We start from the raw sequence: 23999 nt of genomic DNA, 5'->3' as shown, positions 1-23999 counted from the left end.
TGTGCATTGGAGCAGGGCTCTAACTTCAGCTGGGCTTGGTAGCAGGAACAGCCTTGGAGGACCATGCACAGCTACCTAAGGACCTCCTTTGTGCTCCTGGGGGAGATGGGGGCACCTGGCAAGGCCCATTCTGGGTTGCAGCTTGGGCATGAGCCCCTCTGAGGATGCTGATGAGCTCCCGCACCAACCGCTTCCCATTCATATCCACGCTCCATCCTTTCCTTGAAACGTCCTCCCATTTCCCCTCCCCAGTCTCATCACTGAGCACAGGGCCACTGTTTCCAACAAGGTGGACGCCAAGAGATCTGCATGGCCCAGCTGCGGAAGGACTGCATCTTTCTGAAGGGAAATCCGGAAGCGCTAGATGGGAGATGGTGATGGCTTTTAAGGAAATTCAAGATTAGGAAGAAATGTTAGAAGACTTGTCTTTCTCAGAGCAACTAGAGAGACAGCCCAGTCACGGTGGGGCCATGCACAGATGTCTGAGGCCCTCATTTTGAGCCCTGGCCATTGTGAGGCGCTGTGGGTAGCCCAGGAGAAGCCCCAGAGGTATCCGTTCCCCTGGATGGAGGCATCCCTGGAAGTCAGCAGAAAAAAGGTGCCTGGGCGGAGCCAGCTCGCACAAGACAGCCTCTGAGTTGGTGAGGAGCCAGGATGAGAAGGAACACAGGGAGAAGATAGCCTGCTGTGGGTTTCTCTTGTGGCCCATGCATCCATGAAGGATGCCATACCCTTGGGGAGGAGATGCTGGAACCTCCTTGATGCTTCCCGAATACTCCGGAGGGGTCATCCTCCAATCCATGACACAATGCAGCAGCCCAGGAAACCTACCCATGCATTTTCGCCATCCTCCTACCCCGAGGAAGACACGGGGAGGGGCTCCAGGCAGGAAAGCCTCCCCAGCCCTGAGGGGCTTGGCAGGTGGTCCCCCGCCTGCTCCCAGAGCCAGGAGCAGGGAAATCAGCCCTGCGGCTGTCAGCCAGGTCCTCGAGGGTAGTTCTGAATCCTCTGATGGGAAATGGTGTCAACAGCCAGGCCAAAGTCTGGGGCCCAAAGGAGGTAGATGTTAAAACGGTGTGTCTGGGACACGACATGAGGCCCTGGCAGCTCCCTGGGCCCAATCTAGGACAACACAGCCCTGCTTTCCTCCCACACAAGGCTTAACTGCGCCTGGGAAAGCTGAAATCTGCGTGCCGGGGTTTGCGTCCCAAAGTACTTGAGATGATGTGTTTAAAGGGCCACAGTTCTCATCCCTCCTGCCCACTCTGCCTCTGGAGACAACAGATTTGTCACGCAGCATGAAGGGCAGGCCGCAGTCAAATCCTGGGAGAACCGGGAGGCAGTGGGGGAAGCAGCTCTTTGCAGAGCAGAGCGAGACCCAGTGGCTATGTCTCCAGTGCCGCCTCCCACTCCCAGGAGGACACAGGGACACTCATCACAGCAATCACAAGTGGCTCTTCTGGACTCCACGGCCCCTGCCTGCCTCAGACGTTCATTTGTTTTTCTGAGTGTAATTCTCTCCCCCGCTCATCCAAGACTGTGTGCGACTGCAGCTCTGTGCCAGGAGGAGGCAAGTGGCTCATTACACCAGACATGGAGCGTGCGAGCTCCGGGAGGGAAAGGGGCAGGAGCGCGGCAGGCTGGCACATGTGTAGGGTATTTATAGCAGAGCTGAGTGCGGTTTGGCTTGGCAGACAATTACTAAACACAGTCGTGGAACAGGTTCTTAGGAGAGCTCCCACTTTCCATGCAGAGGAACATCTGCCCGCCGAGGCGAGGGAAGGGGGGCCTGGCACCTCCTGGGGCTGAGGGATTGTCAACGGGAAGCATGGGGAGGGAGTCCTATACAACAGCCCCTCCAGGCTTCAAAACACTCTGTTCCATCTCAAATCACCTTCTCCAAGGGTTCTCAAGAGAATTTGGATATGCTAAAATTTGTAGAACAAGATGATGATATATAACACTTTTACGACCTTAAGCTAAGTCACCATCCGCCCACCAGAGCTATTTATGCATCACGTGGCGCTCCTCCTCGCAGGCAGGGACCAAGCATAGGCAAATGATCATGACTGTCCACAAGCAAGCCAGCCCCGGGCTCAACAGGGGCACTCACAACACAAAACTTAGGGTGTGGGAACGTAAAAGCATGCCCTGCTGTTCCTGAGTGGATACTAGGTAACGGGCCAAACAAGTGGCTTGAAGAGACTCAAGGGACTGGGATGTGTCTGCAAGGATACTAACCAGGCTGCGAAGTCTGGGTTTCATCAGAGAGTGGGGGCAGCACGGGCTGAGTCAGGAAGTGCCAAAAACAGGCTCATCCATCCCGGGGGCTTCCCATCTCCCTGAGGCTGGGAACAAGGAAATTCCTTCTTGGTGTGATACTCAGATCCACAGGTGGGGGTGTGTGGTTGTTTTGTAATTCCCTACACATGGGATACAGCCTGAGTCCAGCAACTTCCCAACAAACAAGAGAACAGGTGGCTGGGCGTGGGGTGGCTCATACCTGTAATCTCAGCATTTTGGGAGGCCAAAGCAGAAGGATCGCTTGAGCCTAAGAGTTCAAGACTAGCCTGGACAACGTAGGGAGACCCCCCCCGCCGCCACCTCTACAAAAAATTTAAAAAATTTGCCAGGCGTGGTGTTGTGTGCCTGTAGTCCCAGCTACTCAGGAGGCTGAGGTGGGAGGATCACTTGAGCCTGGGAGGTGGAGGCCGCAGTGAGCTATGATTGTACCCCTGTATTCCAGTTCTGAGTGACAGAGAGAGACCCTGTCTCTTAAAAAAAAATGAAAGAAAAAGGCAGCGAGGAAGGAGAAGTACTCACCTGCCACCGTGCCAAAAGGGCCCCAGAGGGTACAGGGCAGGACTGTGGGCACCCAGGCTGTGGAATGCCTCCCTGACTTCTTGCAGTGAGGGGCACCACAGGTGCTTGTCTTCATCTGTCAGGCCAAAAGGGAGCAGAGAGTTAGAGTGGGGAACGGAGGGCAGGGCGCACCATTCCCACAAAAGGGGCTGGCTGTGACCCCTGGCCCAAGATAACCAGTTTTTGCCTACTCTGACACCACAGGTGTTATCTGGGAAAATGAAGCAACTGGTGGTTTCCAAGTACTTCTGGAGCTTTGTGAATTTCAATGTTTTCTTGAATATTCTCTTACCTGGTCTTCAAGGTATGGCTGCACTTGGGACAACTGCTCCCTGACCATCTGGCCATCCACACCAGGCAGTGGTCAGGGTGCTCGGCTGCCCACAGCCAAGTGACACGAAGAGTTCTGTACCAGAGGCCCTGAGCTACAAGGCTCACTGGACACCAGGCTCACGTCCTTAGACTCTCCGCTGCAAAGCACTGAGGCTGGCACTCAGCCCACCGCAGCCTCTGCAGCACTCTTGCTGCTGCAACATTTGGGCATCCCCAGTCCACCATCCCTGCTGAGAGCACACCTCGCCTGCCTCCCACAGCCTGGGGCGTGTCTCCTCAGCAAGTGTGCGCTATGGGGACCAGTTTCCCTTGACCAATTTAACCAAACATTCATGATAAAGTCTGACCACATCGGCCAGGCACAGTGGCTCACACCTGTAATCCTAGCACTTTCGGAGACTGAGGCAGGCGGATTGCCTGAGCTCAAGGAGTTCGAGACTAGCCTGGGCAACATGGTGAAACCCCGTCTCTATTAAAATACAAAAGAAATTAGCCGAGCATGGCGGCATGAGCCTGTAGTCCCAGCTACTCAGGAGGCTGAGGCAGGATAATTGCTTGAACTCGGGAGGCGGAGGCTGTAATGAGCCGAGATCGAGCCACTGCACTCCAGCACTCCAGCCTGGGCGATACATCAAGACTCCATCTCCCCAGTAAAAAAAGAAAAAAGAAAAAAAAAAATCTGACCACATCAACAAACAGGGAGAACCTTACATACTCAGGGCCTTTTTTTTCCATCAGACTACTTAAGGACATTTTTGTAAGCGGGAAAGTAGAAAGATAAAAAAGAATGGGTCCAGGCATCTTCTCCAAGGATGGCTGCCCAAGACCTCCTACCCCACGTGTTCTCTGCACCGTGAGCTCCCACACCCCGTCCACTGGCAGAGCCTATGTTTCCACTCTGCTCTCATTCCCCAACATTGTCTGACTTAGCAGTTGACTAGCTTCTCCTTCTGTCTCTCCCCGGTAGAACAGGAGTCCCACGAGGGCAGGGGCCACATGTGTGTTGGTCACATCTCTACAGGCCCCATGCCTAAAAACGTGGCCGGTGCATGGAAGAATTAGAATGAATGAATGGAGAGAATCCAAAACAAATCTGACCAAGTACTACACAGCTAAGAGGGTGCTATGTTCTGAGTGTTTATGTATAGCCTCCAAAGCTCGTATGTTGAAATTTAATCCCAAGTGTGATAGCATCAAGAGGCGGGGCCTCTGGGAGGAAAATTAGGTCATGAGAATGGAGCTCTCACAAATGGGATCAGTGCCCTGATAAAGAAAGGAGGCCTGAGGGAGCTGGTTGCCCCTTTTACCCTTCTGCCACATGAGGAATTGGCCAGAAGACCTCCTCTCTGGGGCAGAGAGCAGCTCTCACCAGACACCAAATTTGCTGGTACCTTGATCTTGGACTTCCCAGCCTCCAGAACTGTAAGCAATAAATTTCGCAGTTTATAAATTACCCAGTCTAAGGTACTTTGTCATAGCATCTCAAATGGACCATAACAGGGAGACTGAAAACAAGTCATAAGATGGGCTGGCAGTATCCAGAAGGCAGATGTTAAATTTGACAATGGGTGGGGTATCAGAATCAAGAACCTGGAAGCTGAGTTAGGGATATATCAGAACCACATACGTGAGCCTTCACCATTCTAGAGGGTGAGTGCCCCACCCTGAGGACCCACTTCAGCACACTCCACTGTGTTCAGGAACTAGCCAGGTGTGGAAGATAAAAAGGCAAGCTAGAGGAGACCTTGACCTCAAGTAGCTCACGGTCTAGGAGGAACAGAAGCCAGATCAAGAAATACAAGTGAATGTCTTTATGCAAAAATCAAAGCAGGTAAAAGGTACAGAGCCTTCTCAGAGGAGCGGGTGTTACTTGGGGGTAGTGAGGGGACAAGACAAGGAACAAGAAAACGTGGAAGGTGGAATGGGAATGTCTCTTTTCTGACACAGAGAAAGAAAAGACGGAGGCAGGGCAGCACAAAGCAGCATGGCATGTCAAGACTGGAGGCACAGCAGGCACAAAGCAGGGAGGGCTGCAGCGGGGTGGGGACTTCCGCAAGGACCACTGTAAGAATCAGTTTCCTAAGCTCACTGAAAAGTGCTGGCAACAGTCCTGCCCAGCTGCAGTGCTGGCAGACGGCAGGACGGCAGGCAGAGGGTCTCTGAAACTTGCCCAAGGACATTTCTTCGGCAGGCATCGAGTATCCCTCTTTGGAAATGTATATGGGTTGAGACTCACCAAACAAGTAATTAGACTCTTGGAGGAGGAAAAACTTTCTTGTTTGCTTGTTTTTTCCTCTCTCGGGCAACTTAACAAGTAAAGAGTGGTAATGATACCCCTTACTCGCCTCACAAACGAGCTAGGAAGAATGAAGTCTGCAAAACACAATGAGACCCTACTGGAAAGAGAGAACTGTTCACCAGGGCCTTCGGGGGACTGTGCACGTATGTGCATGCACCTGTGGGCGGGCAGATGAACTTTCCAGGGAGGGAAAGACAATCAACCTAGGGCAAGGCCCCGGGAGGCCCAGGTGGGCTGGAACCTCCTGCCAGTAGCCTCAAACCCAAAGGGGGTTGTGCCCGCCTCCCCTTGAGATCCCCACCCCAGCCCATGCAAGGGCATCTTCTGCTGTGAAACCCCCTGACTCACAGGCAGCAGTACCCACTCTGCCAGCCTCCAGCCAGGCGTCATCCCTTCTCCCCTCTCCCACCCAGCAACTGCTCCACAGCACAGCATAACCCAGGCCAAGGTGTCAGGAGCAGTGTCAGAGGAGGGGCCTGGGAGGCCTCGGGACAGTTCAGTCCCCATCAGCAGCCCTGAAGGCTGGTGACTTGAGGACAGGAAAATACCACCCCAGAGCCCATAATTAACACTGCCTAGAAGTGGGCCATGCACTCAGCTTTTCCTGAGCTCTGTTTGTCCCCGATGAGGGCTTTCTGGAGAGCTGACACAGAGGAAACTCAGACACCAGGCTGCCAGGCTCCAGCTCCCCAACTCAGTTCCTCCAGGCACAGAACAGTCGTTTTAGGTGATGCCCAGGGGAGCACCGGAGCACTGTGTCTTTTAAAGTGCCAGCATGGGCTGGGCATGGTGGCTCACGCCTGTAATCCCAGCACTTTGGGAGGCTGAGGTGGGTGGATCACCTGAGGTCAGGAGTTCGAGACCAGCCTGGTGAATGTGGTAAAACCCTGTCTCTACTAAAAATACAAAAATAAATTAGCCGGGCATCGTGGTGGGTGCCTGTAATCCCAGCTACTTAGGAGGCTGAGGCAGGAGAATTGCTTGAACCCAGGAGGCAAAGGTTGCAGTGAGTTGAAATCGTGCCACTGCACCCCAGCCTGTGCAACACAGTGAGACTCCGTCTCAAAAAAAAAAAAAAAAAAAAGCCAGGCGTGGTGGCTCACACCTGTAATCCCAGCACTTTGGGAGGCGGAGGCAGGCGGATCACAAGGTCAGGAATTTGAGACCAGCCTGACCAACACCAACATGGTGAAACCCTGCCTCTACTAAAAATACAAAAATCAGCCAGGCATGGTAGTGCACGCCTGTAATCCCAGCTACTCGGGAGGCTGAGGCAGAAGAACTGCTTGAACCCGGGAGGTGGAGGTTGCAGTGAGCCAAGATTGCGCCACTGCACTCCAGCCTGGGCAACAAAGCGAGACTCCGTCTCATAAAAAAATAAAAAATAAATAAATAAATAAATAGCCAGCGTGTACAGCCCAAAGCCTCTGGGCTCTGTGTAGAGGCCGTGAGTCTGCAGGCGTCCCTTTAGGTTATCCTTCTGGGATGGAACTGACACTTGGGGGTGTGGGGGGAAGACAGAGGAAGAAAATCATCGGGCCTAAAATAAAAGTGACTTTTCCATCTGTGTCGTGAAAGAAGCTATTAATTCACTACCGTTCTTCTGGCACCCCTTACATGGAATTGGAAATCCATGCACATCCCAAGAACCTCTTCAGCCACTGGAAGCGCCAGCCTCAGCTCCAAGACCTGGTTCCTGCCCCCGTTCTGGGCCTCCCTCTTGCCCCGTGTCCTCATCCTGGGCCTTAGGGCTTTGGTGGCAGGAGACTGGCTCTGCAGGCTCCATTCTTATCCTCCCCAACCCCCAAATCAAACAGCTAATGAGCTCTGCTGGGTGGCTGCACTGGGAGGGCCAAGCAGCACCATCTGCCTGAGTTCTAGTTCTGTGAACCCGAGATACCACAGGAGGAGGGGAGATCCCCATCAGCCTTAATGGGCAATGGGGCCAGGAAGCTGGTTCCTAAAGGAAAGCAAGCTACCCATCCCACTGGGTCTGATCCTAACTGGAGTGCAGGGCTCATGATGTTTACGGGAGGCTTAAAATCCAATTCTTTCATATCCTCCCAAATCTAATCACTTATCTTCCCGCAGCACTTTTCTACTTAAATTTAAACTTGTTTCAATATTGCCAGCTTTAGTCAATTAGCTTTAGCTTTAGTTATTTCAACCGTGCATTCACTCAGCAAATGGCAAGCAAACACCAGGTGCTGTTCTAAATGCCAGGGACCCAGCAGTGAACAAAACACAAAGCAGCCCTGCTCTCGGGTTGCTGGTGTTGGGTGGGGGACACACAACGCACACCTGAAAGATACATAAACACAATGATGCTGGGTGGCATCCGTGGCTGGGAGGAAGGGTGGTCAGGGGACGCTGGAGCACCCTGAGTGACTTGGGGAGCCTGGCAGAGACCTGAGGCCAGGGAGCCCTGCTGTCTTCTAGGCTGAGTAAGGAGGCCAGGGTGCTGGAGTGGGTGCAAGGCCCAGGGGCTGGAGGTGAGGATGCAGAGGCGGATGGGGGCGAGAGAGACGCAGATCAGCTGGCCTGGAAGACTGGGGCAAGGACCAGGGATGAAGGGAAGCCACTGGGCTTGTAAACAGGGAGTGTCATTACCAAAGGGAGCCAGGTCCTCAACAACAACAAAAAAACAAAATCCTGTACCCCCAAACTATGACATATCCATTTCCTATTTTAAAAACATGCACATTTTGTTGCCCCGATGACAGTGTAAGCACAGGACGCAGGCAGACCGGCGTTCTCCCAAAGAGTGCCACTGCCTCTCCCTGAGAAAACCGTGTGTCTAGGGAGACACTGAGAAATGCTGACTGCTTGCTGTTCCTGGTCTCTCTCTCACCGGCTCTTTTCCAGACCTGTACCTACATTCTTTTGGAACCTTCTTTTTGTTTCTTCTCTACCCTGCAGCCAGCTCCGAGGGTGCCTTTATTTTCCTTTTTCTCCCCACTCACCCTGAGCCCAAGGCCTTTCCTGTGGTGCCCCTGACAACCTCCCTACCTTGCTATAACCAACTCTGCACCCGCCAACATCATCTCTATAGGCCCCTGGCCTTATTCACGGGAATGTGTACAGGGCAGGTGATGCCATCCCCAGGGCACCTCTCCTTTCCCCTGCCCTTCTGTAACTCACACCACTGCCTGGTGTCACCTAATACCAGCAAGCACTCGAGGCCCCCGGTGTGTGAGACAGAGCGGCATCGTGCCAAACCACAGAACCACTCATATCTGCTAGAATTAGGTTTGGCTACAAATAACAAAAAGGAACAAAATTAAAACAAAAACCAAAACAAAAGAAAAAAACCCACCCGGCTTTCAAAAAGCTAGAATTTTATTCTCTGATGAAAAAGAAGTCTGCAAGTAGGCAGGTCACAGCTGGTGCAGAGACCCGACTGTACCTGCAGGATCTCAGGAGCCCGTCTCTCGGCTCTGCTGTTCTTAGCATGTGCCTCTCATGCTCAAGGTCACATCATGGTCCAGCACGGCTGGTAGAGGCCCAGCTGTTATGGCTCAGCTCCAGGCAATCACCTTCTCATCTGGCCACCTAAACATGCATTGTTGGTTGTTTTTAAGGATACAGGGCTCCCTCAGTATGACTCAGGAAGGTAGTAGTAGCAAGTTTGAAAAGCAAAAGGTTGAGACTGGTTTAGACTCAACCTAAGAGTTTCCCAGTAATATCCACGAATGAATGATCTACCAGATACTCTCCCAGTTTGGATTTTTGGGTTTTGTTTTAATTTTTGTTTGGAGACAGAGTCTTGCTCTGTCGCCTAGGCTGGAGTGCAGTGGCGCAATCTCAGCTCACTGCAACCTCTGCCTCCTGGGTTCAAGCAATTCTCCTGCCTCAGCCTCCCAAGTAGCTGGGATTACAGGCACACACCACCATGCTTGGCTAATTTTTTTGTATTTTTAGTAGAGACAGGGTTTCACCATGTTGGCCAGGCTGGTCTCGAACTCCTGACCTCAGGTGATCACCCGCCTCAGCCTCCCAAAGTGCTAGGATTATAGGCGGGTGCCACTGCGCCCTGCCAGCCCCAGTTTGGATTTTTGAACTGCAGGGTTTTGGAATATGCCTGATCTCTGGAATAATATGAAACAGAGACATCAAATGCTAGCAGGAAAGTGGAGCAACAGGAACTTTCATTCATTGCTGGTGAGAATGTAAAACGGAACTTTGGAAAATAGTCTGGTTGCTTCTTACACAGCTAAACAGACTCTTACCGTACGACCTAGCAATTGTGCTCCTTGGTATTTACTCAAATAAACTGTAAATTTATGCCCACACAAAAAGCTGTACATAAATGTTTATAGCAGCTTTATCCAAAATTGTCAAAAATTGGAGGCAAACAATGTGGCCTTCAAGAGATGAACAAATAAACTATGGTGCAACTACATAATGGAATATGATTCAGCAATAAAAAAGGAATGAGCTATCAAGCCACGAAAAGGCATGGAAAAACCTGAAATGCTTACTTCTGAGTGAAAGAAGCCAATGTGAAAAGACTACAGACTCTGTGATTCCAACTATAGGATATCTGAAAAAGGCAAACCTATAGAGACAGTGACAACAGCAGTGCTTGCCAGGAACTTGGGTGGAGTGGGGGCGTGGGGGGTGAAGCAGAGGGGCAAGGAGGATAGGAGGAACAGGTAGAACTGAGGACATTTTTAGGGCAATGAAGCTATTCCGTATGATACAGTAAGGATGAGCGTGTCTATACATTTTTTTCTTTTTTTTTTTTTGAGACGGAGTCTCACTCTGTCTCCCAGGCTTAAGTGTAGTGGCGCAATCTCGGCTCCCTACAACCTCCGCCTCCTGAGTTCAAGCAATTCTCCTGCCTCAGTCTCCCAAGTAGCTGGGACTACAGGCATGCACCACTACGCTCGGCTAATTTTTGTACCTTTTTAGTAGACGGGGGGTTTTGCCATGTTGTCCAGGCTGGTGTTGAACTCCTGACCTCAGGCGATCCGCCTGCCTCGGCCTCGCGAAGTGCTCAGATTACAGGCGTGAGCTACCATGCCCAGCCATTTGTTAAAATCATAGAACTGCACAACACAACCCTAATTTAGGCTATGGACTTCAGTTAATAATGTATTGATATTGTAACAAATATACACACTAACATGATGCAAATAATAGAGGAAACTGGTGGGTGGGTGGGAGTGGAGAGCGAGTATACAGAAATTCTACTTTCTGATCAAGTTTTCTGTAAGCCCAAAACTGTTCTAAAAAATAAAGGCTATTAAAAAAAAATAGAACAACAAAAGTATTCTTCTATTTATTTATTTATTTATTTATTTATTTTTTTGAGATGGAGTCTCGCTCTGTTGCCCAGGCTGGAGTGCAGTGGCACCATCTCGGCTCACTACAAGCTCCGCCTCCTGGGTTCACGCCATTCTCCTGCCTCAGCCTCCCGAGTAGCTGAGACTATAGGCGCCCACCACCATGCTTGGCTAATTTTTTGTATTTTTAGTAGAGACCGGGTTTCACTGTGTTAGCCAGGATGGTCTTGATCTCCTGACCTTGTGATCAGCTCGTCTTGGCCTCCCAAAGTGCTGGGATTACAGGCATGAGCCACTGCGCCCGGCTTTTTTTTTTTTTTTGAGACACAGCCTAGTTCTGTCGCCCAGGCTGGAGTGCAGTGGCGTGATCTTGGCTCACCGCAACCTCCACCTCCCGGGTTCAAGTGATTCTCCTGTCTCAACCTCCCGAGTAGCTCGGATTACCAGAGCCTGCCACCACGCCTGACTAATATTTTGTATCTTTAGTAGGGATGGGGTTTTGCCATGTTGGCCAGGCTGGTCTCGAGTTCCTGACTTCAGGTGATCCGCCCACCTCAGCCTCCCAAAATGCTGAGATTACAGGCGTGAGCCACCACACCCAGCCAATGAAAGTATTCTTTAAAAAAAATAACAACAGAAGGAGGGGGGTCTCCACACACAGTTTCTTGGGCAACGCAGCAGACCCGGCACTGGAAGGGATGGTGGTGGTTGCTCTTATCTCAATCAAGGACCCAGCTGAGAGCCTAACACAGTGGTTCACTGCAGCCTCAACCTCCTGAGCTCAAGCTATCCTCCTGCCTCAGCATCCAGAGTAGCTGGGACTACAGGCACACACCACAATGCCCAGGTATTTTTTTTCTTTTTTTCTTTTTTTTTTAGTAGAGATGAGATTTCACTATGTTGCCCAGACTGGTCTGGAACTCCTGAGCTCAGGCAATCCTCCTGCCTCCGTCCTCCCAAAGTGCTGGGATTACAGGTGTGAACCACCACATCTGGCCTGTTTGCACATGTTGGAATCACTTAGGGAGTGTCAAAAATTACTGCCACCCGTGCCCTACCCCCAGCAATTGTGGTTTAATTAGTCTGGGGTGTGGACTAGGCTTTGGAATTTTAAAAAATTTCCAAGTGGTTCTAATACACAGCCAAGTCTGGGCTCCACTGAGCTAGAGAAAGCTGTGGCCCTCGCTCCAGAGCATTACCCAGGGCCACACTCCCGTGCTCTGGTGGATGATGAGGGTGGTGGGGGTGGGCAGGAATCCTCAGATGCCAGCTCCGGCTCCCCTCTCGCCGCACCTGAGGCCAACTGCCCGTGGCTTAGTAGCCCAGGGGATCTCAGTTCTGGATGCCCACTGGAATCAGCAGGGGAGGCTTTAAAATGCTAATGCCCAGGCTGTGCCTCAGACTGATCTCAGAGGGCAGGACACAGACGTCATACTTCTTAATGCTCAGCCATAGCTGAAAATTGCCAGGGCCGGAGGCTGAGTACTGGGGGAGCTGCAGACATCCTCTGACCAGAGTCTAAAAGTCAAACATTAAGAAGTGTTGGGCTGGGCGCAGTGGCTCACACCTATAATCCCCACAAGTTGGGAGGCCCAGGCAGGCAGATCGCTTGAGCCCCGGTGTTTGAGACCAGCCTGGGTAACACAGTGAGACCCTATCTCTACAAAAAACACAAACAAATTAGCCGGGTGTGGTGGCATGCACCTGTAGTCCCAGCCACTCAGGACGCTGAGGCAGAAGGATCACCTGAGCCCGAGAGGTCAAGGTCATGGTTGCAGTGAGCCCTGATGGTGCCACTGAACTCCAGCCTGGGTGACAGAGTGACGCCTTGTCTCAACAACAACAAAAAAGTGCTCTCCGAGTTTAAGTCACTTAAATTTATTTTGCACCTCATTTTAAAAGTGGGGGTTGAGAGTCCTGAGCTAAAGTGGTGGGCAAAGCCCCCATTATTGCCTGGCCACCTCTCCCGCAAGAGGTTTGTGCACTTGGCCAAAGTCCTCAAAACCTGGAGCATCTCAGCCCCAGCTCCACATAAGAATCACCTGAGAGCTTTAAAAATTCCTAGTGACAGGTACTGTCCTAAGGGAACGAACTCACCTGGGCCTCATGAACTACTGATGGCGCAGTACCTGAGGGTCCCCTTGTACAGCTGGTGGGATGTAGTGGTGGGGACAGGAGCTGAGTGCACCACAGGCAGGGAGACTCTGGAGATGCCGGCTGAGCTGGGGTAAAGCATGCATGCCTGTCCTTACAGGGCCAACGGACCCCAGGTCCCGATGTTGGAGGACCAGAGAGCACATCAGAGCTTGGCTGGTACACGCAGCTCCACAGCCGACTGGCCACATAGGATCAGAGCAGCTATCTGGAAAAGATGCTGCTGTCCACCGGGAGATGCAGTGTGTCTGGAGACCCACCCATTCATTCAACAAAAACCACCTGGGTCCTACCGTGTCCCTGCTCACGTAGCTGCCAGGAACTCAACAGATAACTAAAACTAAATGCAAAACAAAAACATGGTCCCTGTACTCTGGAGCTCACGGCCCATTGGGAGAGACAATATTAATCAAAGAACCCACCATCAACTATGACTAAAGCCACAACGAGTGGAAGAGGGAGCCAAGCATAGAAGCAAGGGGGCGGCACACGCCCGCAGGGCAGGCCTCCTTGAGCAGGTGATGCCAGAGAAGTCCATAACGGAGAGGAAGAGATGGAGTTAGGAAGAAAGGCCGGGCGCGGTGGCTCACACCTGTAATCCCAGCACTCTGGGAGGCTGAGGCGGGTGGATCACTTGAGGTCAGGAGTTCAAGACCAGCCTGGCCAACATGGCAAAACCCTGTCTCTACTAAAAATACAAAAATTAGACGGGCATGGTGGCACGTGCCTGTAATCCTAGCTACTCGGGAGGCTGAGGCAGGAGAATCACTTGAATCCAGGAGGCAGAGGTTGCAGTGAGCCAAGATTGCACCACTGCACTCCAGCCTGGGCAACAGAGTGAGACTCCGTCTCAAAAGAAAACAAAACAAGGCCAGGCATGGTGGCTCACGCCTGTAATCCCAGCACTTTGGGAGGCCAAGGTGGGCAGATCACAAGGTCAGGAGATCGAGACCATCCTGGCTAACATGGTGAAACCCCGTCTCTACCAAAAATACAAAAAATTAGCTGGGTGTGGTGGCAGGCGCCTGTAATCCCAGCTACTCGGGAGGCTGAGGCAGGAGAATGGAGTGAACTCGGGAGGCGGAGCTTGTAGTGAGCTGAGGCCACTGCACTCTGGCCTGGGCGACAGAGCGAGACTCTGTCTCAAAACAAAACAAAACAAACAAATGAACAAACAAACAAACAAACAAAGGCAAAGTCAGAGAGCTGCTGTGGGGAGGAAGGAGAGTGTCCCAGGTAGAGAGGCTGGCACATGCAAAGGCCCTGTGGCAGAAGAAAGGTGGAAGAAAAGAAACGCAGTGAGGTCGCAGCACAGAGAGTCAGAGAGGGTGAAGTAAAATTAGCTGGACAAGGGCCGGCTGACCACAGAGGAGATGGCACACATTGCACACAGAGTAGGAGCCTGGGCAGGCTTTCCAGCCCCCAACTACCTATAACATGGGACAATAATAGTATCTACTTGTAGGGTTGTTGTGGTGATTAAATGAGATAGGCCAAGCCCTGGGCTTGGTGCCTAGCACAAATTAAGCTCTCTGGAAATATTACCTATTATTTTCCATTAAACTGCTTTTATTATCATATCCAAGAATAATATGTTTTTAAAAAACAGAGATCAATTATGATGCTGAATTACTGTTATCAAATTCTAATTGGAGACTTTGAAAGGGCTACGCCAAGCACATGACAGCTCCAAGGGAGCTGGGCCCTGGGGTCTCCTGGGTGGTCCTCCAAGTATTTTCCTGCCCATTTGGGTCTAGACAACATTCTCACAGCACCAGCACGGGGACTGACTGCAGCTGGCATGGCAGACCTGGATCCCAGCCCGCCTCTCTGGGCCTGAGGACAATGGGACCAGCCCTGTGGAATTAGGGAGTAAAGGGCACCCAGCATGAGAACAGGAAGGGGTCCAGGGCCCAGGCACTTAAGTGCTCCACACATATGGGCAGCTGCTGCTGCCACCACCACGGGAGACGCCACCTGCAGATGAGAAGGTCGTGGGGCCTCCACTCCAGGGGCTCAGACTGGCTCGCTTCCCACCTCCCGCAGCAGGAGTTTGTCCCGCAAACCACAAGAAAGGCAGATCAGGTGAGGCGAGGACACCTCCTAATAAGATGGTGAAGAACAGAGAGTGTCAACCTGATAGACAGACTAAAGACTGCTTAAATTTCAAAATAATTATTTCGTGTGAAATGTGCCAGACCCTCCCCACCCACAGCCCACAAAGAGTACCTACTGCATAATTCCATTTATATAAAATTCTAGAGAATACAAACTAATCTGTAGTGACAAAGTAGATCAGTGGTTTCCTACAGACAAGAGGTGGAGGAGAGATCAATCATGAAGAGGCACAGGGAAACTTTTGGGGGCCATGGAATATATTCACTAGCTCAATTGTTGCAATGATTTTACAGGCACATATGTAAGTCAAGTGTATAATTATATACTTCAAATGTCTGCAAGTTAATGTATTCAGTTATGCCTCAATAAAGGTGTTTTTTAAAGACAGATGAGCTAAAACAGAAATATGTATTAATTTTTTGTTTTTGCACCCCAATGGCTCATCCCACCTCCAGGACCCCTCACTCGGCAGACCCGTGGTCTAGAAAGCCCCACCTGACCTGCCTTGTCAGGCTGCGGCCTCTCCAGATACCAGTGGGGAGAACTGGGAAACTCTGGGAAGAGCAATCAGCACTGGAGGTAATTTCAGTTGGATACTAATGTGGCGAAAGAAATACGGTATAGATAAATATATAAACATAAAAATATAGATGAAATGTGGATTGTGCATTCATTCTGTTCTGGGAAATAATCACAAGAAACTGTTACTAATGAGTACTTGGGAGGAGGAAGTGGTTGTGGGGAGTGGCTGGGAAGAAGACTTTCACTCTTTATTTTGCATCTTTCTCTAGTATTTAAATTTGCTAAACTTGGTACAGAGAGTAGTTTAAAAAATAACAACAGGGGTTACCTGGGTAGTAAGATTGCTGGCCATCTTGTTTCCATTTTATTCTTTTTACAAGAAGCAACTTTATGAATGCTTTCTGAGAGGAGGAGTGGGAAGGAGGAATAAAGAAAGGAAGGGAGAGATGAAGGAAAGAGAATGCAACAGGCAACGGCAGAAAAGAAAGTAACCCACAAAATGGGGCCTGTACGGAAACCCAAGGCCCCAGTGGCCATGATGCCAGAGCTCGAGGAACAAAGTAAAGCATGATCAAGTGAGGAAGAACAAAGTGTCCTAAGACCCTGCTCAAGAACGTGAAATGAATTTTGTTCTTGGAGCTGAACGTCTCGCCCACTTTCAAAATATCCAAAGAATGTACTGGCCAGGGTCATTCTATTTTATTATATCCCCCTCCTCCTACACAAATATTATAGAAGCCAATAGAGAATGAAATGGGTAGGTAAAAATGGACAATTGTCTGGAAGCAAATGGGAAAGAACCTACGCAAGCTCTACTCCTTTCTAAAGCGTTTTGCTCTCACTGATAGAGCTCCTTTTCCTAACGCATTGCTCCAAGACTGGCACTAGGTTAATGGCCAGTCATATACCGGCTCAGCCAAAACATTTTTGTTAAAGAAACATGAGGTCATTTCTCTTAACCAATTAGTTGCACAAGAGTATGTTTGCTTTCGAAACCAAATTCTACCACAAAAAAACTATCACAGCTAATAAACAAGTTCAGCAGGTTAATATATACAAATCTGTATTTCTACACATGAGCAATGAACAATTTGAAAAGGAATTAAGAAAACATCTCTACTTACAACAGCACCAAAAGAATAAAATACTTAGGAATAAATTTGACCAAAGAAATGTAAGACACGTACACTGAAAATTACAACACGTTGTTGACAGAAATTAAAGAGGATCTAAATAAATGGAAAGACATCCCATGTTCATGGATTGGAAGACTTACTATTATTAAGATAGCAATAGTACCCAAAAGTTATCTGTAGATCCGAGACAATCACTATTAAAATCCCAGCTTTCAATGTTGCAGAAATTGAGAAGCTGGTCCTAAAATTCACATGGAAATGGAAGGCACCCAAAACAGCCAAAACAATTTTTTTTTTTTGAGACAGAGTCTTGCTCTGTCACCCAGGCTGGAGTGCAGTGGCGCAATCTCAGCTCACTGCAAGCTCTGCCTCCCAGGTTCACACCATCCTCCTGCCTCAGCCTCCCGAGTAGCTGGGACTACAGGTGCCCACCACCACGCCTGGCTAATTTTTTTTTGTATTTTTAGTAGAGATGGGATTTCACTGTGTTAGCCAGGATGGTCTCGATCTCCCGACCTCGTGATCCGCCCGCCTCGGCTTCCCCAAGCGCTGGGATTACAGGCGTGAGCCTCTGCACCTGGCCAACAATTTTTTTTAAAAAAGTATAGTTAGACGACTCACACTTCCGAAATTTAAAACTTACTACAAGCTATAGTAATAAAAAATTTAGAGTACTAGCATAAGGGTAGACATATAAACCAATGGAATAAAATTGAGAGTTCAAAAATAAACCCTTACATTTATGGTCAAATGATTTTCAACAAGGGTGCCAACAGAATTCAATGGGGAAAGAACAGTCTTTTCAACAAATGGTGCTGAGACAACTGGATATCCATACGCAAAAGAACCAAGCTAGACTCCTATCTCAAACCACATACAAAAATGAACTCGAAATGCATCAAAGACCTAAATTTATGAGCTAAAAGTATAAAACTCTTAGAAGAAACCATAGGTGAAAATTTTCATGACCTGAGATTAGACAATGATGTCATTAATTTTGACACCACAAAAGAAAAAAATAGATATGTTGGACTTCACCAAAATTTTAAAATTTTGTACATCAAAGGACATTATCAAGAGATTACAAAGAAAACCAACGAAATGAGAGAAAACATTTGCAAATCACATATCTGGTAAAAAAGAGACCTCTTACCCATCAGCAGTCACTCCCCATTCCTTCTTCCCCTATCTCCTGGCAACTGTTAATCTACTTTTGGTCTCTATGGATTTGCCTATTCTGGACATTTCAGAATAGGCATGACATTTTCGTATCCTTTTTTCTTATCAGTGCTTTCAAGGTTCATGCATGTTATAGCATATGTCACTCCTTCCTTTTTTATGGCTGAATAGTATTCCATTTTATGGATATAGCACATTTTAAGAGGTTTCTTTTTGGGGAGATGAAAATGTTCTGGAAGTAGACAGTGGTGATGATTCAACAACTCTGAGTACACTAAAAACCACTGAATCTTACATTTTAAAAGGGTGACTTGTATGGTATGTGAACTGTATCTTTAAAACAGCCAACCATTCCATCCTGGTCTTGCCAAATATTAATAAAGCTCCATTGTGCCTGCAATGGCCCCCACTGTCCTTCAAGTCCTGGCCTTCAAGACCTCATCTTATCTCCTCCTCTGCTCCCTTTAAGGAAAGCCCCACTCTTCCACCTCCTTGTCTTTGTTCCCACTGCTCCCTGCTTCCCTTGCATCCCTGCATACCCTGATACTCCGCCCAAAGGCTGCAGATCAGTGGTCTGAATTGAATGGAGTCTGCAGATGGGTTTGCGGTGGTTTTTTCTTGTTGTTTTAACTGAGTTAGTTACCAACAGGACATCTCACATAAACATTTATATCCCAGCTGGGCACGGTAGCTCATGCCTGTAATCCTAGCACTTTAGAAGGCTGAGGTGGGTGGATCACCTGAGGTCAGGAGTGCGAGACCAGCCTGGCCAACATGGTGAAACCTCATCTCTACTAAAAATACAAAAATTAGCCGGGCATGGTGGCCATTGCCTGTAGTCCCAGCTACTCAAGAGGCTGAGGCGAGAGAATCGCTTGAACTCTGGAGGCAGAGGTTGCAGTGAGCCGAGATTGCGCCACTGTACTCCAGCCTGGGCGACAGAGCGAGACTCCATCTCGAAAAAAAAAAAAAGACTGGAAGAGTAAATCTCATGCATTCCACCCTAAAGGGATAGGATTCTGAGGCTGGAAATTCTTCAGACACAGCCATGATGTTCAAAGGGCACTGGACAGACAAAAAACATGACAAGTGACCTCTAAAGCCCATGACCCCAGTTCTAATGAAACAAAATGGAAAAACTGTTCTGATAAAAAGAGAGGCAAGTATGAGAAGCAGTGACCTCATATGTCCCATCCTTTCCTTTGCTGCCTTGAACTCTCTTGTCTCCTGGGAACACAATGGTGTTGGGAGCTACGGCAGCCATTCTGCAACCCGGAGAGGAAGTAGTGAGAAGGCACACGCAGAATAAAGAGCCCTGAGACTACACATCTACTGAACGTGTCGCAGAATCACCTGCCTCTGAATTCCTTGTCATGTGAGCTAACAAACTGCTCTTGGTATTTGTTGTCAATAGTCAAAATACAACCTAACTAAAATGTGGCTTCTCTTGAAAATGAAGAGGTTTGGGAATACCAGACCTGCGTTTACCTGCACCAAACCTGATGCGGACAGCCCCTTTACACTGGGCAGGAGCTCACTCAGTCCCTGTAGGCAACTGAGTTTGCAATCTCTGCTTTCTGGTACAGATGGCTCAATTGTCTCATCTTCCACAAAGCAATTCCTGGTTCCTGCCTCCCCACATCCCAAACCTACCTGACTACAAGTAATTCCTCTTCCCATTGCCTCCTTTCTGTCTCTGATGGTCACTGCTCATTTAATCCCCTCCCACCTATTAGCCTCCTGAGAACAGGACTTTATTCATCCCTGATCCTCTCTTTGCCATCTAGTGAAGTGCTTGAGGAAGGAGGTGCTCAATGTGTCTTTGCTGAATAAATGAATGAACAGTCACTGCAATGAGGCATGGCAATGTGCCAGAGTATCCCTTCTCTGAGTGCACCGAGCTCTCTGCACAGCTGACATGTACATGTGTTGCTTCTCAATCCAGGAATACAATTCCCCGTTACCGCCCCCCTCCCCCACCAACACACATACTAGAGTGCCCTGGGCCACTCGGGCCCTCAGCCCCAGTCACTAGAGCATACCCGTAATAGTCAATGCTCTTAAGTCCTGGTCCCAGGACCTGTCCTGGGCCCCTCAACTCTACCCTTACTCAGCAGGTTGGGATAAAGGCAATTGTGTAAGACTCTCCCTAGGACAGTCTGAGAAGAACTGCTGGTCACCACAAACTCCAGGAAAGGATGGAAGTTTACACACAAACAAATCTGTTTACATATGAGAAGCGACTTGAACACGCACACACACACACACACGTGCGTGCGCACACACAAATCATAGATACAGGTGAAGGGAGGCAGCCCCAGTCTACCCTGAGCTCTGTGCCCCAGAGGCCTCCTGTCCTCTCAGACACTCAGAGCCCCAGGCTATTAGTGAAACCCTGAGGAGCATGACTTCCTTCTGCATCAATCCTGGATCTAACTTAACCTTAGAAATGCTTCCTGAAATGGCAGTTGATCTTTAGTCCTGACTTCTGGCAGATTCTCTCTGGGCACCTGGCCCTTTTGCTCTTGACCTAGCTTTTTTTTTTAAGTTGTGGTAAAATACACATAACATAAAATTTACCATCTTAACCATTTCTAAGTGCACAGTTCAGTGGTAGTAAGTACATTCACACTGTGGGACAATCACCACTACCATCCATCTCCGAACTCTTTTTTTCTTGCAAAACTGAAACTCTGTACCCATTAAACCATAACTCCCCACTCTCTCCTTCCCCTAGCCCCCGGTAACCACCATTCCACTTTCTGTCTCTATGAATTTGACTACCCTGGGTACCTCATATACATGGAATATGAACTTGACTACCCTGGGTACCTTATATACATGGAATATGAATTTGACTACCCTGGGTATCTTATATACGTGTTTGTTCTTTTGTATGTTATTTCACTCAGCGTAATGTTTTCAATGTTCATCCATCTTGTGGCATGTGTCGGAATTTCCTTCCTCTTTTTTTTTTTAATAATACATCATGGGCATTCAAATAATTTCCTTCCTTTTTAAAGCCAAGTAATATTCCACTGTATGTATGTACCACATTTGGTTTATCCATTCACGGATGGACACTTGGGTTGCTCCCGCCTCTTAGCTATTGTGAATAATGCTGCTAAGAACCTGGGTACCCAACTATCTGCTCGAGTCCCTGCCTTCAGTTCTCTAATAGACCAGGCCTCTCACTTTCCCCACACCAGTTGAGATCCCGACCCCAGGCATGGAATTCTCTAGGCCAGTCCCTGGTTCCCTGGAAACAGAATCTCAGGCTGGGCTCTCAGGTAATGTCCACGGGAGATGCTCTGGAGTTGGAAGAGCCAGAGCTGAGCTGACAGGGGACTCAAGAGCTTGTTTCTGACCCCTCCTAATGAGGAGCGCATCAGAGACAATGTGGCAAGAAGCAAAGGAGAGTGAGGCGTCCCCTCTGCCTCAGCGGAGGAGACACATACCACTGCAGGGAGCAGGACAAGGGAGGCCTCTGTTCCCCTAAAGGGCAGGCATGCCGCAGAGGCGGCCCCTGGGGCTCCAAAGGGCATCGGGGGCTACAGGGGCAGAGGTTACAAAAAGGGAGAGGGTGCTGAGACTGGTGCTATTCAGAAGACCTCAGTTAGAGGGCTCCATGGAGGGCAGGGGCGGAGGAGTCTGGAATGCTCTACTTTGACAGATGGCCCCAGCTCAGCCAACTCCTGAAGCAGAAGAGGCACAAAAGCAGAAACTCAAAGGGCTGGGGGTTCATGGTACATCCTGGTCTATAGCCTTGGCCTTCAGGGCCATGTGCTTTCTTGCTCTGGGGTGAGCAGCCTACAGCTGGAGCAGAGGCGGGGTCTGACCACCTGGGAGTCCCTCTCACTGTCTGCCTAAGCAACTTTCAACTGGTTACATGATATTTTTTGGTGCCAAAGTGTCTAGGTTCAGGTACCAAATAATGACAGTCTAGGGAGGGTGTAGCCACTAGGGGGGAAATTAATTCCTTCTGTGGAACTCTGAACATCCGAAAGCATTACAAAGAGGAATTAAATACACCTAAATGCCACAACCAAGGCACCAGCCTGAGGCTCTCATTCCCACCTAGACCAAACTCAGGGGCACTGTGGATGTCCTATCAGCCAAGGAAGGCTGTCAGTGAGGGAGACAGCTTCAGACTCTTCCCTTTGGTGACTCCAACCCAAGGAGCACCCTGATTTGATGTGGATGTTCCTGGAACCCTCCCAAGCTAACCGGCGCTTTCAGGAAGGACTTGGGGGCGAGCTGTCCCCTCAGACCTAGAGACTATCTCAGTCTGAACCCACTGTCCTGGACTGCTCTGGGATCCCAAGAGCCTGTGAGGTCAGCCTGGCCGTGGCCACAGGGACTGAGATCTGAGGCCAGTTCAAGGTGCCGAGGAGCCTGTTGGTTCAGCTTTTTGCTAATGCTGGAGCCTGAGCCAAAGATGGCCTGATGCGTCCACACCCTGGTGATGCAATGTCCCACCAGCATCTCCCCTGCAGCTGGGCTCCGGGCACTGAGAGTCACGTATCACAGGCTTGGGAGCTCAGCACGCCAATCTCCACCCTGCATCCCAGTACTGACCGGGCTGAAGGAAGATTCCATCCACACTGAGATCCCACAGAAGACCAAAGGCTCCCAAAGACGTTTCTGGAGACCATGTCAGCAGCTAGGCGGGAAAAAAAAACACAAAAAACAAAACAAAAAAACACTGGTTAGCTGGGTCATTCCTAAGAAGCAATAGTAGCAAACTTCTATTACTCCACATTAATTCTCATAAGTCCGTGTGGTAGAAGGACACTGTTATTGTTGCCAATTAAAAGATGGAAAACCAAGCTCAGAGAGGTCAAACAACTTCCCCAGAGTCACACAGCCTGTGAGCAGCAAAGCCAGCACTCAGGCCCAGACACCCAGGTCTGTGTCACTTGAAACCTCCTACTCCGTCCACCTCCTGGCATGGGGGTCTTGGTCCCTCTGCCCCTCGCTCCCTATGGTCACAGCCATGCCTCTCCAGGGCAGGGCCCAGCGTAAGGGAGAGAAAGCATGCCCGCACTGATCACAGGCGGCAGGACGATCACAGGGTGGGCCCTCTCTGTGATCCTCAAATCATTTCCAGGTCAGCGCCTTAACTCACTGTCATCTGAGACCACCAGCTTAGAAGGTCCTTGGTACTGAACACAGGTCTTCAAACAAGGGCAGGGTGGTCATTTCTGGGATCCTTATCTGAATGCTCCTGGAGCCTGATGGTCAGAAGCTGGGGTTTGGGAACATGCAGAGAGGCTGACAAGGGAATAAGCAGTGGGACAGCAGCAGCCCACAGGTGCCGTCTGGTCTAGGGGCACTCAGCAAGCTCATGACCGTGGCCGCCATGCTGTGCACGACATCGTTCCTCCCCAGTACCCAGAAAAGTCTGCCTTGTGGGCACTGTGGGCACATCTCCTTCCAGGACTGAGGCTCTTGTTCCCCCAGGGGCTTGGCAGTGTCGCTGCCAGGGCCCTGAACCCAGGGCCCTCTCTGAGCCTTGACCTTGGAGGGAGCACCTAGTCCGAGGTCACAGCCCTCACCAAGTGTCTGTGTCTGATAACTGGCCGAGGCTGGAGACCTCGCCTCAACTGGGTCAACTCTAAAGGGTCACTGGGCTCCAGAGCCCAGCAGGACTGCCTGGGGCCAAACGCTCTCCCTCCCTCACAGGTGTGGTTCCCAAGCACGCCCCACCCCTGCCCCCACCCCGAGTAAGCCTGCATGGATGGCCTCCACTCGGCATCTAGAACTCTGCCTTTCTCCTGTCATAACTTCTTACATTTTCATGGCTGAACACTTGAGTCTCTCCTAATAAGAACATATGTTCATTGAGGGTGTACACCTCCTGCTGATGTCCACTCTTCCAGCAAGGCTGGCCCACACGAGGGCACAGTTCAGCCAGTGCCCCTGCACACCCTATTAAAGCCCCAGGGAGGAGTGCACGCGATCGAGTCCCTAAGACAGAACTCAGGCTGTCCTTTCCAAGAACATCGAAGGGGCACGGTTGGAGCAGTCTGCCCACCTCACCCACGCCCTGGCTCAGCAGGGACCCCAGGTACAGGCATGGCCCCGGCAGCCCTGGGACCCCACTTC

At 50.0% G+C, this 23999-nt stretch overlaps 1 protein-coding gene across 1 annotated transcript in view; it reads right to left on the bottom strand.

Moving 5' to 3' along the window:
• FAM178B (family with sequence similarity 178 member B) overlaps positions 1-23999 on the bottom strand; it is a 112563-nt gene that overhangs the window by 50897 nt on the left and 37667 nt on the right. Inside the window, exons 9-10 of the mRNA XM_058428100.1 lie at positions 22470-22554; positions 2824-2938 (exon numbers count right to left, since the gene is read on the bottom strand). Coding sequence (XP_058284083.1) covers positions 2824-2938; positions 22470-22554 — 200 coding nt within the window. The remainder of the gene's footprint in view (positions 1-2823; positions 2939-22469; positions 22555-23999) is intronic.

The sequence above is a fragment of the Hylobates moloch genome, unplaced genomic scaffold (assembly GCF_009828535.3).
Source record: "Hylobates moloch isolate HMO894 unplaced genomic scaffold, HMol_V3 SCAFFOLD_15, whole genome shotgun sequence".
Classification (NCBI taxonomy): Eukaryota; Metazoa; Chordata; class Mammalia; order Primates; family Hylobatidae; genus Hylobates; species Hylobates moloch.
The sequence above is the reverse complement of the archived record's forward strand: the minus strand, read 5'-3'. Positions and strand labels throughout refer to the sequence as shown.